Source organism: Cavia porcellus, unplaced genomic scaffold (assembly GCF_034190915.1).
Source record: "Cavia porcellus strain 051 isolate PalLab524CR breed Dunkin Hartley unplaced genomic scaffold, mCavPor4.1 scaffold_17, whole genome shotgun sequence".
NCBI lineage: Eukaryota > Metazoa > Chordata > Mammalia > Rodentia > Caviidae > Cavia > Cavia porcellus.
The window spans coordinates 70,122,364-70,140,442 of record NW_026947500.1 but is presented as its reverse complement, the minus strand read 5'-3'; the positions used below and the strand labels follow the sequence as shown (position 1 = coordinate 70,140,442).

The window sequence follows — 18,079 nt, the reverse complement described above, 5'->3', positions numbered from 1 at the left end:
GAATCCTAGCACTTGGGAGGCTGAGGCAAGAGGATCTCTGTGAGTTCCAGGTCAGCCGAAACTGCATAGCAAGTCACTGTCTCAAAACAAAACATTCTGTAAAACACCATGTGTGAGTGGAAAGGGCTAGAGCGAGAAATGTTAAATCAGCAGAGTTATGCAGGCACCCTGGTCTCACACTAGCAGTGATGCATCTGCTTCAGCCGCCCGAGTGCTGAGATTACAGACGTGTGCCGTCATGCCCAGCCGTGTCTGATTTTTGTGGTACTGGGATTAAATCCATGGCTTTCACCGTGATTTACATCTCAGCCGTCTCAGCCTGCCTCTGTCTCTGTCTTCCTCTTCCTTCCTTCCTTTCTCTCTCCCTCTTTCCTTCTTGTCTGTAGAGACAGGTCTCCCTCCAAAAGGAAGTTAAGTCAACTGGGATTTAGCTCAGCAGCTCAAACATTTTCCTGGTAAGCTTGAGGTCTTGAGTTCAATCCCTGGTACCAAAACAAAAAGAAGTTCACTCACCTAGCCTGGGTTCAAACTTTCAGTTCTCCTGCATCCCAGGCATGTACCACCATACCTGGCTTCTGTTTCCTTGTTTTAAAAATTGAGTTTATTGTTCATTGGGGCTGAGGATTTAGCTCAGCGGCATAAGCCCCTGCCTTGCAAGCAGGCGGTCATGAGTTCGATCCCCAGTACCGATAAAAGTTAAAAAGAAACAAGAAAAAAAGAGTTTATTGTTCATTCTGCACTCTGTGTGTTTGTTAACTCCTCTGAAGCCACGACCCTCCGCTTTGGGACTCTGAACAGCCCTGCTTGGTGGGGGAAGGCAGATATAGCAAGCTTCAGGGCGACCTGGGGTCTCTCGGGGCAGAGCTGGGATTTGAACTCGTGCCTTAGCACCCACGTTAGTGGTTATCTTTATCACTGTTTCTACCCTGTGGTTGCTGATGTAATTTTCCCAGAGTGGTAAGCAGGGCACAGGACCTCCCTGGAGAGTCCCAGCTGCTCCCCCTAAGGACACCTCCCTGGGGGGGGGGGCTCCCTGTTTTTGGAACTCTGCCATTCAAAGTGACACAAAGGAGTGGCGTCTTAGTCCTTAATTGGCCCATTGTGGCTTTTCCCAGGCTCCACGGGAGCTAGAGGAGGCCACACCCAGTGTGGGGGGCAGCTCAGGGGAACCCCCGACTCTCATGTTCCTGGAAAGTGGCCAGCCACTGGCCCTGCCTGGCCAGGACTGTCTGCATCTGCACATGGAAAGTCCCTCACTGGGGAAGCCCCTCCGGTCCGGGCAAACCTGGCCACTCACAACTCTGGGTCCTCTGTGCTGGGTGCCAGCAGCTCTAAGACGCCCAGAAGGACAAAAGCCTCGGGGACACAACAGGAGCCTTGCTAGGGATGTCATGGATCTCTGCTCCATGCCAACTGGCAATGTCTGTTTGAAAGAATCTGATCACCTGGTGTGGTGGCACTGGCCTGCAATCTCAGCACGTGGGAGGCTGAAGCAGGAGGGTGACAGCAAGTTCCAGGCCAGCCTGAGCCACATAGTGAGACCTTGTGGCAAACAGACAAACAAACAGAAGCCAAGGAAAAAGAAAAAGAACCTGAAGCAGCTGCTAACTACCCAGCCCTGAGCCCTGCCTCTTGGCTGGGAACATAGGAACTGTTTATTATTGTCCAGGGGATAATCACCATCATTGTTATTAGAAATCACCTCATCGGACATTCCCCGCCACTTCCTTTCATGCTGAATGCCAGATCCCAGCTCCCCTGAGCACTCATGGCCCACCTCCAGAATTCACGCGGGGCCCCACTGTTGAGGAATCTGGCCACCTCAGCTTCCTGCCCCTGGACTGCTGCTGGCAGAGATAGGGAGCTGGGCAGGAAGGGCAGGACCAGACCTTTCCACAGTCCTAAAACAGCAGCATCCTGGCTCCCGTCCATTCCGTCTCCAGGCTGGCCTCACCGGACAGAGGGGACACACCAGGAGCACCCCCTTCAGGCCCCTGTGGTGCCACCATCATCACAGACCAGACATCAGGCGTTCAGACCAATGCCCAGAGGAGCTTCCAGTGAAATGGGGAGGCAGTGATCAGGCTGGGAGCCAAACAGTGAGCAAAGGGGGGGGGGGGTGCTGACTCAACATGAAAAGCTGAGTGGCAGACAGGTAGACAGGTTTATATTTTCTTGGCCTGAAAACTCGGCCTGTTGTTTCAAAACAAAATGTTTTCAAATTGTCGCTGCTGGTGATTTGAACCAAGTACTCTTACTGTTGAACTACATGTATAGCCCTTTTTTGATACAGTCATCGTAAGCTTTGCAAGGCTCACCTTGAACTTGTTTTTTGTCCGTTTCTTGAGACAGGGTCTCCCTAGGTAGTTCAGGCTGGTCTCAGATTTGCGGCAGTCTTCCTGCCTCGGGCTTCCAAGGTTTTTGCCTGGGATTCTGGCCAGGGGCACTCTGGCTAGAAGCAGACTTGGAATTTTCCCATCAGAGGTGAGGGTAGAGACGATGGACAGACAGGGAACCGATCATTTAGGATTTTAGGCTACAACGGGACTGGGTAAATCAAAGACAGGACCAAGGCCGAAGCTAAGGTCTATTTGGGAAAAGGGTCCCGAAAACCGACTTTGACAAGCAGAGTTTTGTTTTGTTGTTTCTTTTTGGTCTTTTTGAGACAGGGTCTTACTATGCAGTTCAGGCTGGCCTCGAACTCGCAGCAATCCTCCTGCCTCAGCCTCCTAAGTGCCGGTCAGGGGGCATCAGAGGACTGGGCTGCAGTGGCACTGAGGCAGACGGACCACACACACATCCCGGAAAAAAGGGCCCAACCCGCGAGGTGAGCGCCCAGGCAGACAGATAGGAAAGGAAGGAATGCGAGCCACACGGCCAGGGGTTGGAGGTTTAGAGAGCGGCCGGCAGCAGCCTTGAACTTCGAGGCGGGCCCAGAGTTTGATCGCGTAAGCCAGCAGGCCGCCCCCGCCGCTCCGCCTGCTTCTGCGGGCACCCGCTTCCGCATCTCCGCCCACTCCCGCAATAACCAATCACACGTACTGTGCGTATCCGGGCTCCCATCTAACCAATCACCGCTAAGCCACGAGTGAGGCATAGGCCCAATCGGAGAGGCGCGTTCCCGCGTACACCCAGTGGTTGCGCCTGAAGGGGGGCGCGCCTGCGAGCAGCGGGCATGCGCGTTTCAGGCGGCCAATGAGAAGTGGAGAATCGTCAGCGGCTAACAGGCAGCTGCTCTCGGGGGCGGTGGGGCAGGGTCGCAAGTTCGAGCCTGTGTCTCCCGGGAAGGGTGAGTTTGGAAGGGAACAGCGAAGGGGTACGCTCGGGAAGTTATGAAGAGAGGAAGGATGCGCTCGGCCGGTCTTCAGGAAAGCACTGGATGTGGTTGGCACGCGGTGGGTGGGAGGAGGCGCTGCCTCTAGGCTGGACGGATGTCTGGCGGGTGCACTGCACGGTGACTGCCGGGCCAGCCCTGTCTGTGGGTTTTGGGGCGTAAAAGGTTAGAGCTTTCCAAGATGCAGACCTCACTTCGATTCCATCTTCAAAGCCGGACCTAGGTCCAGTAGAGACGGGGAAGGAGGAAGTGGGCTCCCCCAAAGCTGCACCGCCGGGATATCATGCCAAACTCAGCGGATTGTAATAGCCAGAGTTTCTGGACGCTTATGCGGTGTCAGGCCCTGGGCTAAGCACCTGTTTTTGCTTTCTTTCTGTCCTTCTGTCTTTTGAAACAGGGCCTCTCTGTGCAGTTCAGGCTGGCTGTGAATTGGCTGCGATCCTCCTGCCTCAGCCTCCTGAATGCAGGAATGACAGGCGTGCACCTCCACAGCTGCCCTTCTGCCTCATCTCACTGAACCCTTCCTTTGGGGAGCAGCCCGAGAGATCAGGCAGTGTGGCCGCCTCATCCCCCACCCCCCGCCTCGCTTTTGTCTCAGTAAGGTCCTTTCAGTCACTGACTGCCCCTGCTGTGGACCCTGGCGAGCTGGGCCCGGGACTGAGCTGGCACACAAACTCCCCAGGCTCCAGAGAAGCAGTCCTGGTACAGATGTGGAGGATGGGACTGGTGGGCAAACAGAGTGAGGGGCTGGGCGTGATGCTGGGAGCATCCCTGGTCACTTTGTTTACCACTGGCAGCACTGGAGTGCGGACTTAGGGCCTTGCTTGAGCTGGGTGGTCGCTGACCACTGAACCACACCCAGCCCTCGGGTGGCTCCTTTCTCCTTGGGGCCGTGTGTGTGAGTTCTTACACCTGTTTTCAAGGTCTGTGTGGAAGGTGTAAGATGCAGCCCCGCGCAGAAACCTCACGGTCAGCTTCGGATGGTGACATTCCCAGCACCTCCATTTTCCAAATGGGGAAACTGAGGCTCAGAGTGACTAAGTGAACTTCGTGACTGGACACAGGAAGCTTTGGAACGTACCGCCAGGTCTGTTTGGCCCCACCTGCCTGCCTAGCTCATGCAGGGAGGGTGGTTCGGGTTGGATTTCTTTTCTTTTCTTACTGGTTGCTTGATGTGTGGTATTGGGAATTGAAACCAGGGCTGGGGCACTTAGCTGCAGTTTTGTTTTTTGGGCCAGGGTCTCGCTGTGCAGCCCAGGCTGGCCTCCAGCTGTGGCCATCCTCCTGAGGGCTGGGATGACAGGCATGCACACTGTGACCGGCTAGATTAGGTCTAGCTAAGTTGCTGAGTTACATACTGGTTGGGCTTACATTTGGGTTTTTGTTTTTTGTCTGAGACAAGGTCTCACTGGCAGTTCAGGCTGGCCTTGATCTCAATTTGTGGCACAACCTGGCCTTAAACTCACAGGAATCCTCCTGCCTCAGCCTCCCAAATGCTGGGTGGGCTCCTACTTGGGATCCTCCTAGAGAGCTGATATTCTGGGCCCGGGTCACCACCCCTGTTAAGAATGTGTACCAGTCCCGGGCGCTGTCAAATGAATGTGGAAGCTGAGGTTCAAGGAAAGAATCAGGTGCTGAAGGGGGCACAGCCAGGGGGCCCCGAGATTTTCCCGGGGGCAAGACCTCAGCATTCGGGGCTGTCTTTTTCCAGGATGCCTCTGTGCCAGTGGGGAGGCTCGGCGAGGCGCGGCCAGCCCGACGGGGATGAATTGCAGCCCTTGGCCGCTGCGGGAGGCCTGCGGGTCCTTCTGCACTGGGCTGGCCCTGGTGGTGGGCAGCCCTGGGTCACCTTCAGCGAGGCCTCAATAACAGCTGAGGAGGTCTGCCTCCGAGTGGCGCAGCAAGTCGGTGAGTGCAGGGCGTCCTGGGGCAGCTGGGGGCAGGCGGGCCTGCATGGGGAGGGGGGACTGAGCGGGCTGGCCACACCCACCCAGCTAGGGGACCTCACGCAGAGCCCCGAGGGCTCCTTGTGTTTGAGGAAGCACAGGACCTGTGGGGCGGCTGCGGGACCCACTGTCGAGAGGGGCAGGAATTGAAACCAGAACAGAAAGAGGAGAAGCCCAGTCCGGTTCCTCCTTGCTGCAGCCGGGGCTTCCTGAACCCCGATTAGGCAGAGAGCCGAGCGGCTGGTTGGTGCTCTGGGCAGCAGACTCCCAAGGTTGAGTCCTGTTTTCTCATGAAGGCCGGACGGTTCAAAGCGGTCACTTTAGAGGATGATTCGGCCACGTGGGGCGCCTGCGGATCTTCCCTTCACACACACATCACCCCTTCCGGGGGCGCCTGTGAGGGCATCTTCCTCCTTTTTCGTGCCCTGAGCATTGGATGCGAGGCCATCACAGTGAGCTACAGCCCGAGCTCTTGTGTAGTTTTTACGACACGGAGTCTCACTAACTAAGTTGCCTACGAAGCTTTCAAACTTGCGATCGCCCTACTGCAGCCTCCCGGAGTGCTGTGATTACAGGTGTAGGTCACTGTACCAAACTGGGGGCCTCATTTCATAAAGGGGAAAAATGAGAGACCATCATGAATCCTTTAGGCAAGTAAGCTGAAATATGCTCAAATGCTGGAATACAATGCAGTCAGCAAAAGGGACTTTAGTCAAAGTTAATAGATCATCCTGTAGGAAGCTTCTGAAAAATAATTAATAATATACGTTTAATATTTTCACCTAAAGTCAGGCATGGTGGTACACAGGCAGTCCCAGCTACTAGGAAGGCTAGAGCAGGAAGATTACAAGTTCAAGGCTAATCTGGGTAATTTAGTCACCTTGAAGCCTTTAACACAAATGCCACTAAGAGGCATTTAAGATCTGAAATATGTGATTTCAATATGCTGCCTCCATAAACCAGTCCCCGCCAAATCACATAACCATTGTGTATCACAATTTTTATTTTTTTATTTTTGGACCAGGAATTGAACTTAGGACCTTGTGCTTCCTGGGCAGGTACTGTACTGCTGTGCTATAGCCCCTGTCCTGTAAAATACTCACTTTTCACTTTTTTGGTTTTTTTAAAAGATCCAAACCATAGGAGAGGTGGATGGATCCTAAAGAGAGGGAGAACGTGGAAAAAGTAGTAATGGTGACTTTCACGTATTTAACAAAAAGTGCTAGCAGCTTTTAGAATACTGTGAGTTGCAGGATATGTTTTGCTGCTGTAATAAGCAGCCCTTAAATCTTCTTGGCTTAAGACAATCACGTTTAGCTCTAATCAGTGCAGTTTGAATGGGTCACCTTGGTCTTACAGGTTTGCCACTTGACATAAAAGGGAAGGTAACAGGAGGTTAATTTCCAGGCTCAGAAATGTGCCCGTCCAGGGTCAGGGATATAGTTCAATGGTACAGTGCCTGCTTGGCAATTGCAAGGTTGTGCGTTGGATCCCTGTACCAAAAAAACAAAAACAAAGAAAGAGAAATGTGCGTGTCCTATTGGCCCACATGCTATTGGCCTACGTCCTATTGGCCAGGAACCAGGCCAATGAACTCACAGTAGTTGCAAGGCATGCTGGGAAATGTAGTTCTGTGTTTAGGTGCCCGCCTGCACCATCCCTGCGGGCAGTGGAGGAAGCCAGTGGTCTGGGGATCTATGAGGTGATCGCAATAGATGACGTGGTTCCTGAACTCTGCTTTCTCATTCCAGGCATCACACCAGCCTGCTTCAGTCTCTTCGCTCTCTTTGATGCTGATGCCCAAGTGTGGCTGCCCCCAAACCACATCCTGGAAGTTTCTGGAGACACAAGCCAGACACTGTATTTCCGCATGAGGTGGGCGAAGGCCCCTGGAAGGCTTGCCCGCTTTCTCATTCTGTTATTATGTCCTTTGAGATAGGACCTTGCTGTGTGGTTCAGGGTGCCTTGAACTCACTGTGATCCTGCTGTCTCAGCCCCCTCGGGCTGCTGTTACAGTGGCACTACCATGCCTGGTTTTTTCCCTTTTACTATTTCTCCAGTGCTGGTGATGAAACTTAAGGCCTTACGCATGCCGGCCAAGTGCTCAGCCACTGAGCTTCAGCCCAGCCCCAACATCCTCCTTTTGCTGGAGCTGGCCTGAGCCTGTGCTAAGCCCCTGCCACGTCCCTTCTTGTCACACAGGTTTTACTTCCGGAACTGGCATGGCATGAACCCGCACGAGCCACCTGTGTACCGCTGCAGACTCCCAGGGCCCGAGGTGTCCTCAGAGCAGGCGGAGCAGGGGATACAAGTCTTGGATCCAGCCTCCTTTGAGTACCTCTTTGAGCAGGTGTGAGCTGAGCTGGAGAGATGGGACTCTTTCTGGGTGGACTCAGGGGTAGTAAAGGAACCCCTAGTTTCCTTTCTAGTTCAATATAGCGAGTAACGTCAACTCATTCCATCTGGGATATTTTGGCATGAATGGTTGAATGAGTACAGGGATAGATTAATGATGTCTGCCACAGGCATAGAGTGGGCAGCAGGGATGTGTGTGCTGTGTTTTTGACCTTTTCACAAACAGTGGTCTCTGTCCACAAGGTACCTGAAAATAGAAAACTACAGTTCTCTGGCAAATGAGTGGAAGCATTCTCATATTTCCCTTTATGCCTGCTGTTTCACCTCTAGGGCAAGTATGAGTTTGTGAATGATGTGATATCCCTGTGGGAGCTGTCCAGTGAGGAGGAAATCCACCACTTTAAGAATGAGAGCCTGGGCATGGCATTTCTACACCTCTGCCACCTTGCTTTCTGCCGCAATGTCCCTCTGGAGGAGGTGGCCAAAGAGATCAGGTGCCTGGGAAGGAATGGGGACACTGAGTAAGGTGTGAGGATGCCCCATACGTCGGGGGCCAGGGTAGGCCTTGTGTATTGCCTTACCATCATTCATTCATTTAACAAGCACTTATTGAGCACCTATTATGTACAGTCACATAGCTGCAACAACAAACAAAAAAGTCCTGCTACTGGGGTGCTTGCATTTCATGAATGTGAAAAGTGAACTGTGCTGGACATGGTGGTCATCACAGTGCTCTAGGAGGCTGAGGCTTGCCAGGGTGAGTGCAGTCAGGACAACTTAGCAACACAGTAAGACACAGGCTCAAACTAAAATCTAAAAGAAGGGCGCATGATGTATCTCAGAGCGAAGGCCCCGAATTTTAGTCCCAGCACCACGTACACACAGAAAGTGCAGTACGTCCTTTGAAATAGTGAGCCTAACAGTGTGGAAAAGTATAGTAAAAAGGGGATGTGTGACACCAACAACTATAGTTTAAAATTTTACATGTTTATTTGTATCATCTGGGACCCATCTTGGCCCATCTCCATTAGGCAAGAGCTGTAGCCCAGAACTACTGTTTATTTATAGTTTGTTTGTTTGTTTGGAGATTGGGTCTTGCCACATAGTTCAGGTTGGTCTTGCACTTGCTGGCTGGCCTTGAGGTCATGGCGATCTTCCTGCATCAGCCTCCAAGGGCTGAGATTAGAGGGCTGAGCTACCACCTCTGGTTTATTTTTATGTTTTTATTTTATTATGTTGAATTATTTGTTGGTATAATTTTGATATACCAAGAATGATCGCATTCATCACAGGGTATTTGTACCTATGCGTGATATATCCTGGTTGTTTGTTTTATTATTTTTTGGAGGGGACTTGCCCAGGAATGAATGTTTAAACCGTGGGACCAAATCGCGTAGCTCTGGCTGGGGATTTAGCTCAGCAGCACAATCACCTGCCTGGCAAGTTCAAGGTCATTTTGATCCCAAGTACCAAAAACAAAAACAACACATAAGCTCTGTAAGGAAGCAATAATTAAAATCCAGGGCAAAAGCATATAAATAATTAAGCTTTGGGCAAAAAGCACACAGACAGTGCGAGAATTGAATGTTTAAACCACAAGGTTTTTTGTTTTTTTTGTTTTTTTAATCGGTACCAGGGATCGAACTCACGACTGCACACTTATTTGCAAGGCAGGCGCTTATGCCGCTGAGCTAAATCCCCAGCCCCAAACCACAAGTTTTGATTAGGGAGACATTTATGTCTGGCCAATGTCCTTCCCCTCTCCAAGAAAATCTGCCCAGCTCTGGTCCCTGCTTGTTCCTCTCGCGCTGAGACTCTGAATAAAAGCCAGCTCGGTGGCCGGGTGCTTCAGGTGAGGCTTGTCCCCGCTCGGCTTCTGAATTAAGTCTCATGTCTGCATCCCCAGCACCACCTAGGTCGCTTGCTGTAACAGTTTTGGGGTTTTTTTGGGAGGAGGTGGTTTGAGACAGGGTCTTACTATGTAACCGAGGCTGGCTATGAACTCCCGGAGATCCTCCCGTCTCTGCCTCCTGAATCCTGCCATTACAGGCTTGTGCCACCATGCCCAGGTTTTTTGAGGCAGGGTCCTGTTATGCAGGTTAGGCACTGAACACAGCCCGGGTCACATTTTAAAGATAAAAATTGCTGGGTGTGATGGTACACGGCGGTCATCAGAGAGGCTGAGGCAGACAGAGTTTCTCGAGCTCAAGGCCAGCTGAACAACACAGTGAGACCCCGTCTTAAAAACCGAAGTTATCCCCACATTTTGTGGAAGTAGTGGTTGTACCCGGGGCCTTTGCACAGAGCAACTTCCCAAGCTGTTTTTGTTTTGGGTACCAGGAATTGAACTCAGGACTTCATGCTTGCTAGGCAGGCCCTGTGCCGTTGCGCTAGATCCCCGACCCCTCCAAGCTCTGTCTTAATTTCTGATTTTGTGACAGATTGTCACTACATCACCAGATTACCCAGGCCGGGCTTGAATTTATCATCTTCCTTCCTCAGCCCTCTGGAGTGCTGGGATTGCAGGTGTGTGCTGCCGTGCGGGGCTCCATCTTTTTAAAATTTATTTTATTTTTCTTTTTTACAATTTTATTTATTTATTTATTTATTTATTGTATCGGTGGCAGGGATCAAACTCATGACCGCGTGCTTGCAAGGCAGGCGCCTACGCTGCTGAGCTAAGTCCCCAGCCCCTTAGTTTTCCTTTTTATCGTGAGACAGTGTCTACGTTGTCTGTGATGGGCTGGCACTTGGGATCCTCCTGCCTCGGGCTCCTGAGCAGCTGGGACCGTGGGTGTGCCCCAGCCATTTAGCCCTTCGTGTTTGTGACAGCGCACTCATTGGCTAAGTGAAGCAGGGGCGGCCCGGGGAGGCCAAGCCGCTGAGGCTGTGCCCGCCCCTGACCGCGCCCGCCTGGTGTCTCGCCAGCTTCACGCGCTGCATCCCGAGCTCCTTTCGGCAGCAGATCCGCCAGCACAGCGTGCTGACCCGCCTGCGCCTGCGCAGCGTCTTCCGGCGCTTCGTGCGCACCTTCCGGACGGCGCAGCTGTCCCGGCGGGCCGTCATGGTCAAGTACCTGGCCACGCTGGAGCACCTGGCGCCCCGCTTCGGCGCCGAGCGCATCCCGGTGCGTCACCTGGAGCTGCTGTGCCAGGCCGACAGGGAGCCCCCCGCAGCCCCCGACCCCGCCTCGTCCCCGGGACCCCCCACCCACGAGGTGCTGGTCACGGGCACCGGGGGCATCCAGTGGCGCCCGGTACAGCCGGAGGTGAGCAGGGCGCCACCCACCCCGGGGCTCTGGGTGGGCCTGGCGCGGGGCCTGCACCCCTTGGCTGGACTCCTGACACCCTCTGCCTGTGGACAGGCACCCTCTGCCTTGGCTGGACTCTGCCCATCTGCCTGTGGGGTGGGGCAGCCTTCTTCCTCCTGGGTTCATTGTTTAAGGGGAGCCTCCGTGTACCTGCTTTTCCTGACTTCTGCAGACTGCAGCTTTAGGGACGGCTTTGTGATCTGGGTTGTGACCGTTGCAGGGGATGAGGGTGGCCTCAAAAGTGTCCTCTGCTGCCTTAAGCTCTGGCTTCTGGCGTCTGTATTTCATCCGTTCATTTACATTCCGAGGCCCTTCCACTGAGCTAGATCCCAGCCCTTTATGAAATTTAATGAAGTTGCCCAGGCTAGACTTGAGTTTGCAACCCTCCTGCCTCAGCCTCCCAAGTACTGGGATTATAAGCCTGAAACATCCCTCTGGCCGTGGCTATGTGGCTCCTGGGCGTGGCTTCTGGTGCCACGTGTGACACCCGAGTGTGACTCCCTGGCCCCTGATGCCTGTCTGTCCCCCGTGGGAAACATGGGGAACCCCCAGATCTTTCCGTTCCCTGCCTTCTCAACTGTCCTTTCAGGGCGCCGGTGGCAGTGGTGTTGGTAGCTGGAATCCGAAAGCCGGGGTGCCCGGGAGAAAGGCCAGGGCCCACAGGGAGGCAGGGGGGCAGCCGGCAGACCGGCCGCAGCAGCCACCCTGGACCTATTTCTGCGACTTCCGGGACGTCACCCACGTGGTCCTGAAGGAGAGTCGCGTCAGCGTCCACCGGCAGGACAACAAGTGCTTGGTGCGGATGGGGCTGGGGGAGCCGGGGCGCCCTGGGCCTGTGCGTCCCCTGACGTCCCCCTGCCTGCAGGAAATGAGCCTGCCCTCCCGGGCTGCCGCCCTGTCCTTCGCAGCACTGGTGGACGGCTACTTCCGCCTGACGGCCGACTCCAGCCACTACCTGTGCCATGAGGTGGCTCCCCCAAGGCTGGTCCTGAGCATTCAGGATGGCATCCACGGGCCTCTGCTGTGAGTGGCCACGGCGGTAGGGCAGGGGACAGGCGGCTACCGTGGGCACTAAAAGACCGAAACTCCGAACTGTCTGCTGTGTGTGTGTGTTCAGAATTTTTGTTTGTATGTTTGTTTTTGTTTTGAGACAGGCTAGCCTCCGATTCCCAGTATTCCTCCCGTCTCAGCCTCCTGAAGACTGGGATTGCAGGTGTGCAGCTGTATGTTTGTTTCTTGAGACAGGGTCTTGTTAGGTAGTTCAGGTTGGCCTTGAACTCACTATGTAGCCAGGTGGGCTTTGAACTCACAGCGATCCTCCTGCCTCAGCCTTCTGAGTGCTGGGATTACAGGTGTGCACCACCACTGTCAGCCCAGTTTTGAAGATTTGGGCTGCTGTCAGTGGCTCTGTGCCTTCTCCTGTGGGGAGACAGCACATTGACGAAGGGTATTGTCAAGCAAAATTGTCCCCTTCAAGAACCCAGAGCCTGCAGTCCCCTCCAAGGCTGTGTGACCCTCTCATAGGCTCTGTGTCTCAGAAGTCACAATCACCTTCCACGGTGCCATGCTGAGGACCAAGCCTTTAACACATGGGCCTCGCCAGGGTGGCCACACACCTGTCACCTCAGCACTTGGAAGGCTGAGGCAGGAGGGTCACTTAGCGACTTAGACCTTGTCTCAAATATGCAAAAAGGGCTGGGGACGTCGCATGGTGCAGTGGCTCTAGGTTCCGTCCCTAGGCATGAAAAACTGACAAATACGAGCTCTGTGTTGCCCTGTGGGTCAGTTGGATATGGCTGTGCTCGGCATCCTTCCGGTGTGTGGCTCAGTGGCCATGAGTGTCACGCTGTGTGTCCGTGCTGGGTCTTTGCCCGTGGAGCGTGGGTGGCCGTTTCCTTCTCGTGCACGTTGCCAGGTTGGTGTCTGCTTTTTTTTTTTTGTCTTTTTGGTTTTTTTTTATCGGTACCAGGGATCGAACTCACGACTGCCTGCTTGCAAGGCAGGCGCTTATGCCGCTGAGCTACATCCCCAGCCCCCGGTGTCTGCTCTTGATGTCCCGGCTCTTTGTGCCTCTGGGCAAGCTCAGGGCCGGGTGTGGGTCAGGCCGTGGTACCGGGTGGCACTGTCACCGAAGGTGCCCTGTCACCTCCAGGGAGCCGTTCCTGCGGGCCAAGCTGCAGCTGGAGGACGGACTCTACCTCTTCCACTGGAGCGCCAGCCACCTGGACCGCCTCCTCCTCGCCGTGGCCCAGCGGGACCTGGTGAGCCTGAGCCTGGCTCCAGCGGGCAGGGCGGGGCTCTCGCCCGTCCTTCCCTGGGCCTCGCCCACTAACCCTTCTGTCCTTCCAGAGCCCGGGCGACGGTGGTGTGCGGAGCGTGTCCCTCCACAGGTTTCCAGTCGAGCGGCAGGCCGGGGGCTTCGTGCTGGAGGGCTGGGACCGCTCCTTCCCCAGCGTGCGCGCCCTTCGGGGCGCCCTGCGGGGCTGCTGCCTCCGGGCTGGGGACCACTGCTTCTCCTTGCGCAGGTGTTGCCTGCCCCGGCCAGGAGGTACGAGGAGGGACGAGGGCCACAGCGTGGTGGCCGTGGCGTCCGGGTCGCCGGGCCGGCCCACTCAGCCCTGGACTTCTGTCCCCAGAGATCTCCAACCTCATCATCAAGCGGGGGCCTCAGGCCCGCACCCGGCAGCTCAACCTCAGCCAGCTGAGCTTCCACAGAGTCCAGCAGGATGACATCACCCAGGTAGGCGGGTGGCAGCCCGGACAGAGTGCGGGGCAGAACTTAGGGGTCCTGGGGATGTGGGAGCGGGCATCATGGTCTTTGTTTTCACTGTGCAGTTCAGGCTGGCCTCGAACTCGTGGCACTCGTCCTGCCTCGGCCTCCTGAGTGCAGGATTATAGGTGTGGGCCTCCACTCCTGGCATGGCTCACAGTGGAGTTCTGTGCCCTTCCCCACAGCTGTCACACTTGGGCCAGGGCACGAGGACCAACGTGTATGAGGGTCTCCTGAGAGTGGGGACGCCCGAGGAGGACAAAGAGGATGGCGTGGACTCTGGGGAGCCCAGTGGGGGCCGTGGGCAGGAGCTGCGTGTGGTGCTGAAGGTGCTGGACCCAGGTCACCATGACATCATGCTGGTGCGTGTGCCGAGGGCTCTGGGTCTGTGCGGGGGGCGGCGGGGTGGGGGAGGACGCAGCCGGCTGAGCCGCTGTCCCCACAGGCCTTCTATGAGACAGCCAGCCTCATGAGCCAGGTGTCTCACGTCCACCTGGCCTTCGTGCACGGTGTCTGCGTGCGTGGCTCTGAGAGTGAGTACCCCACACCCCGCCTGGCCCGCCCCCGGGGCTGCACCCAGACCCCGGCACCAAGGCTGAACCCAATGGCTGACTCTTCCTGGCCAAGGTGCCCAGTTGTCCAAGCTGGACTCAAACTTGCAGTATTCCTGCCTCAGCCTCCCAGACTGCAGGGATTACAGAGTGCATATTGCCCTGCACTCTGTTCCCCGCCCCATAGATGCTGACCTCCCCTTCTGGTTACTCTTTGACCCCTGTCTGCACGGTGACCTCATTCCGCCCCCCTTCCCAACTGTGTCGGTCCCCATCTCCCACCTGACACTTGCTGCCTCCAGGGCCCTCCGGCCATCAGAGCTGTGGCCCAGCAGACCCCTGCCCTGTGTACCCCAGGCCTCCCAGACCTCTGCACACACCTCAAAACCCCACGTGCCAGGCATGGTGGCGTACACCTGCAACCCCAGCACTCTGGGAGGCTGAGGCAGGAGGATCGCAAGTTCTAGCCCACCTTGGGCAACTTAGCAATTTAGAGACCTAGTCCCAGAATCAAAGGGGTGGGGCTGGGGCTGCAGCTCAGTGCAGAGGCCCTGGGTTCCATCTGTGGTCTTTAAAAAAAAAAGATACAAACAAAGTGATGCACGGAAAGGGTGACCCCAGCCCCACGCCAGGGCCTCAGGTGCCTGTCCTGTGGTCTCTGTCCCCACGCCCACCCCCACTGCTGTGCGTACCCCTCCCGCAGCCAGTGTCCTGGCCTCCTCTGCCTCCCCTGGGCTTCATTCCGCAGGTCCCTGTCCTCCGTCAAGTCCCACCACAAAGCTGTCCCTTGCCCCAGCGCCAGCCCCCAAGTCCCAGGCCAGGGTTCCCCAGCAGGGCCACAGCAGAGGCAGGGGAGGCGGCCCCTGGAGCGCTGGGTCTTTGCAGACATCATGGTGACTGAGTTCGTGGAGCACGGGCCCCTGGACGTGTGGCTGCGGCGGGAGCGGGGCCGTGTGCCCCTGGCTTGGAAGCTGGTGGTTGCCCAGCAGCTGGCCAGCGCCCTCAGCTACCTGGTACGTGTGCTGGGCGGCCCGGATGTTGGGGGCCAGTGACTACAGCACATTCTTGGCCCCTGTGCCCACCCGGGGACGGACAGCTGGCCATAAACCTGTCCTGTCCCCTGGATCCCTGCCCTGCCCGTCCTGGTCCCTCCTTGTTCTGTCATGTGTTCCCAGCGCCCCTTCTCCGCCTGCATTTACTGTCAACTGTACCCTGGCTCCCAGGCCCTGTCCTAAACCCTGGGGACAGCGCCAGGGACCAAAACCGTCAGATCCCTGTGCTCGGGGACTGCGTTCCCGTTGGGAGAGAGAAAACCACAGACAGCCCCTCAGGGGTTTGGTCCAGGACCCAGAGGATACCAGATTCGGGATGCTAGGTCCCTCCTTAGAGTGCTGTCTAGATTGCCTGGAACCTCAGCGCCGCCTCCTGTAGGCTATACCTCATTTCTGATAGCACATGCCTATAATCCTGGCACTCAGGAGGCTGAGGCAGGAGGATCACTGAATTCAAGGCCAGCCTACATAATGAGACCTTGTCTCCAAAAAAAAATTTGAAAAGTGAAATTTTAATAGGTAAATTAGGGTACTATGAGACATTTGGGGAAAGCATTTCAGGCAGAAGGAGTAGCAAGTGCCAAGGCCCTGGGGCAGTGGTGGGCTTCTCTGGCCTTTTGTACCTGGCCAAGGGCCTCAGCCACTAGTGAGTCTTGGAGAACAGACAGACCTACCCCAGCCCTGTGCTGTCTGGGGACAGTGACAGTGTAGTGGCATCTCAATAATGTCCAGGATTGTCTTTCCCATGGGGGCCTCCGGGATAAGGGTTAGAGGTGGAATCTGTGCGCCTCTGCAGTACCCCTCTCCTCCCATCCTATGCCAGGAGGACAAGAACCTGGTGCACGGGAATGTGTGTGGCCGGAACATCCTCCTGGCCCGGCTGGGGCTGGCAGAAGGCACCAGCCCGTTCATCAAGCTCAGTGACCCTGGCGTGGGGCTGGGTGCCCTCTCCAGGGAGGGTGAGTGGCCCCGGAGTCAGTGGGGCTGAGTGCAGGGCTGCCCTTCTGCTCACCCGTGGTGACCGTGCCCTGTCCCCCAGAGCGGGTGGAGCGCATCCCCTGGACGGCGCCCGAGAGCCTGCCCACCGGGGCCGGCAGCCTGAGCACAGCCGTGGACAAGTGGGGCTTCGGAGCCACCCTGCTGGAGATCTGCTTTGACGGCGAGGTGCCCCTGCAGGGCCGCGCCCCCTCCGAGGTACTCAGCTGGGCATCTCTCCCTAACCTCTCCAGGAAGGGCGAAGTGACCAGGGCAGGGAGGAGAGGGCTCTGTGACCAGCTGAGACGGCAGCTGGATGGGCTGCCGAGAGCTGTCATTTTTTTGTTTTCAAGACAGTGTCTTCCTGGGTAGTTTGGCCTTATACTCACTTTGGGGCCCAAGCTGGCTTTGAGCTCACAGTGATTGGCCTGCCTCAGCCTCCCGAGTGCTGGGGTGACAGTTGTCTACCACCACAGTCAGTTCCCAGAGGAGCTTTTATCTAAGTTCAGAATTAGGTGGGTGAGCCAGGGTAGGAAGGGCAGACAGGAAGAGGACACTCCCTGTGCAAAGGCCCTGGGGCTTTCATGTTAACTAGGAAAGGTGACCTTGAGGTGCTCCTGTAGGACACAGTGAGTCCGGCTGAGTTTTGGCTCTGAGCCTCAGTTTCTTCCTCTGGGAAATGGGAAGGAGGATTGTAGGCGCCTTGCCAGGCCACCTTGCCACTCTGAGGGGGATGTATGTGAGCCCAGGTGAGGTGCTGACTCTGGCTGCTCCCTGCCCCCGCAGAAAGAGCGCTTCTACCAGAAGCAGCACCAGCTGCCCGAGCCCGCGTGCCCTGAGCTGGCCGCAGTCACCAGCCAGTGCCTGAGCTATGAGCGGGCCCAGCGGCCGTCCTTCCGCACCATCTTGCGTGACCTCACTCGGCTGCAGCCCCACAGTGAGCCCCACCTGGTGCCTGGACCCTGGGGAGGGGCACAGGCGTGGGGTGGGTGGGAAGGTGTCAGGCTCCGGGTCCCCACGGTCCCTGCAGTGGGGCCCAGAGTGTGCTGGGAGAGGAGTCAGTTTCAGGCTGTGTAGCTCTTTCCTTACCTCTGGGATGGGATGCTAGCGGAGTAAGGCCCACCTCGGAACCCCCCACTGTGGGCCTGCCGGCTCCTCCAGGTCTTGCGGACATCTCGACTGTGAACCCCGAGTCACCAGCGTCAGACCCCACGGTGTTCCATAAGCGCTATTTGAAAAAGATCCGCGATCTGGGGGAGGTGAGGCGGGGCCTGGCAGGGCTGGCACAGAACCTGGAGAACGGGCTGGGTTGCAGGGAATGGGCGGGGCCTGTGAAAGGGGGAGGGGCTTGGGATTGTAAGGGATTGGAACCCTTAAGGAGACCCTTGGGCACGCAGCAGGCGGGGCTCAAATCTTTACAAACGGATCTAGCTGGAGCGTGGCCTGGGAACACAGGTGGGTTGACATTCACGCACTCTCTGGCCAGGGTCACTTTGGCAAGGTCAGCCTGTACTGCTATGACCCAAACAACGATGGCACTGGCGAGATGGTGGCCGTGAAATCCCTCAAGGCGGACTGTGGGCCTCAGCTCCACTCGGGCTGGAGGCGGGAGATCGACATCCTGCGCACGCTCTACCATGAGCACATCGTCAAGTACAAGGGCTGCTGTGAGGACCAAGGTGGGCGGCGCGGGGCGGGGCTTCGTGCTCCGGGGCGGGGCTAGCTAGTGATTTTGTAGCCAATCACTGTGTGGCCACGGGCCGAAGTGATTGGTGCGCTTTGTGGG

The 18,079-nt window shown here is 56.3% G+C and overlaps 1 protein-coding gene across 8 annotated transcripts in view; it reads left to right on the top strand.

Moving 5' to 3' along the window:
- Positions 1–3,147: 3,147 nt before the first annotated feature.
- The window catches only part of Tyk2 (tyrosine kinase 2), an 18,596-nt gene continuing 3,664 nt past the window's right edge, over positions 3,148–18,079 (top strand). For 4 of the 8 annotated variants that reach the window (XR_010040387.1, XR_010040386.1, XM_013145389.3 and 1 more), the window contains exons 1-20: positions 3,148–3,289; positions 3,732–4,036; positions 4,258–4,421; positions 5,046–5,242; positions 7,032–7,155; positions 7,483–7,630; positions 7,966–8,129; positions 10,564–10,903; positions 11,535–11,968; positions 13,098–13,206; positions 13,295–13,493; positions 13,582–13,685; positions 13,901–14,077; positions 14,161–14,248; positions 15,152–15,279; positions 16,142–16,277; positions 16,358–16,512; positions 17,080–17,230; positions 17,455–17,552; positions 17,780–17,972. Coding sequence is in view for 6 of the 8 variants with exons in the window: in XM_013145389.3 (XP_013000843.1) it covers positions 5,047–5,242; positions 7,032–7,155; positions 7,483–7,630; positions 7,966–8,129; positions 10,564–10,903; positions 11,535–11,968; positions 13,098–13,206; positions 13,295–13,493; positions 13,582–13,685; positions 13,901–14,077; positions 14,161–14,248; positions 15,152–15,279; positions 16,142–16,277; positions 16,358–16,512; positions 17,080–17,230; positions 17,455–17,552; positions 17,780–17,972 (2,944 nt within the window). In the remaining 2 variants the exon portion in view is untranslated. Of the gene's footprint in view, positions 3,290–3,731; positions 4,422–5,045; positions 5,243–7,031; positions 7,156–7,482; positions 7,631–7,965; positions 8,130–10,563; positions 10,904–11,534; positions 11,969–13,097; positions 13,207–13,294; positions 13,494–13,581; positions 13,686–13,900; positions 14,078–14,160; positions 14,249–15,151; positions 15,280–16,141; positions 16,278–16,357; positions 16,513–17,079; positions 17,231–17,454; positions 17,553–17,779; positions 17,973–18,079 lie in introns of all 8 variants that reach the window. The other 4 variants (XM_063228640.1, XM_013145394.3, XM_013145400.3 and 1 more) reach the window with 4 other exon arrangements.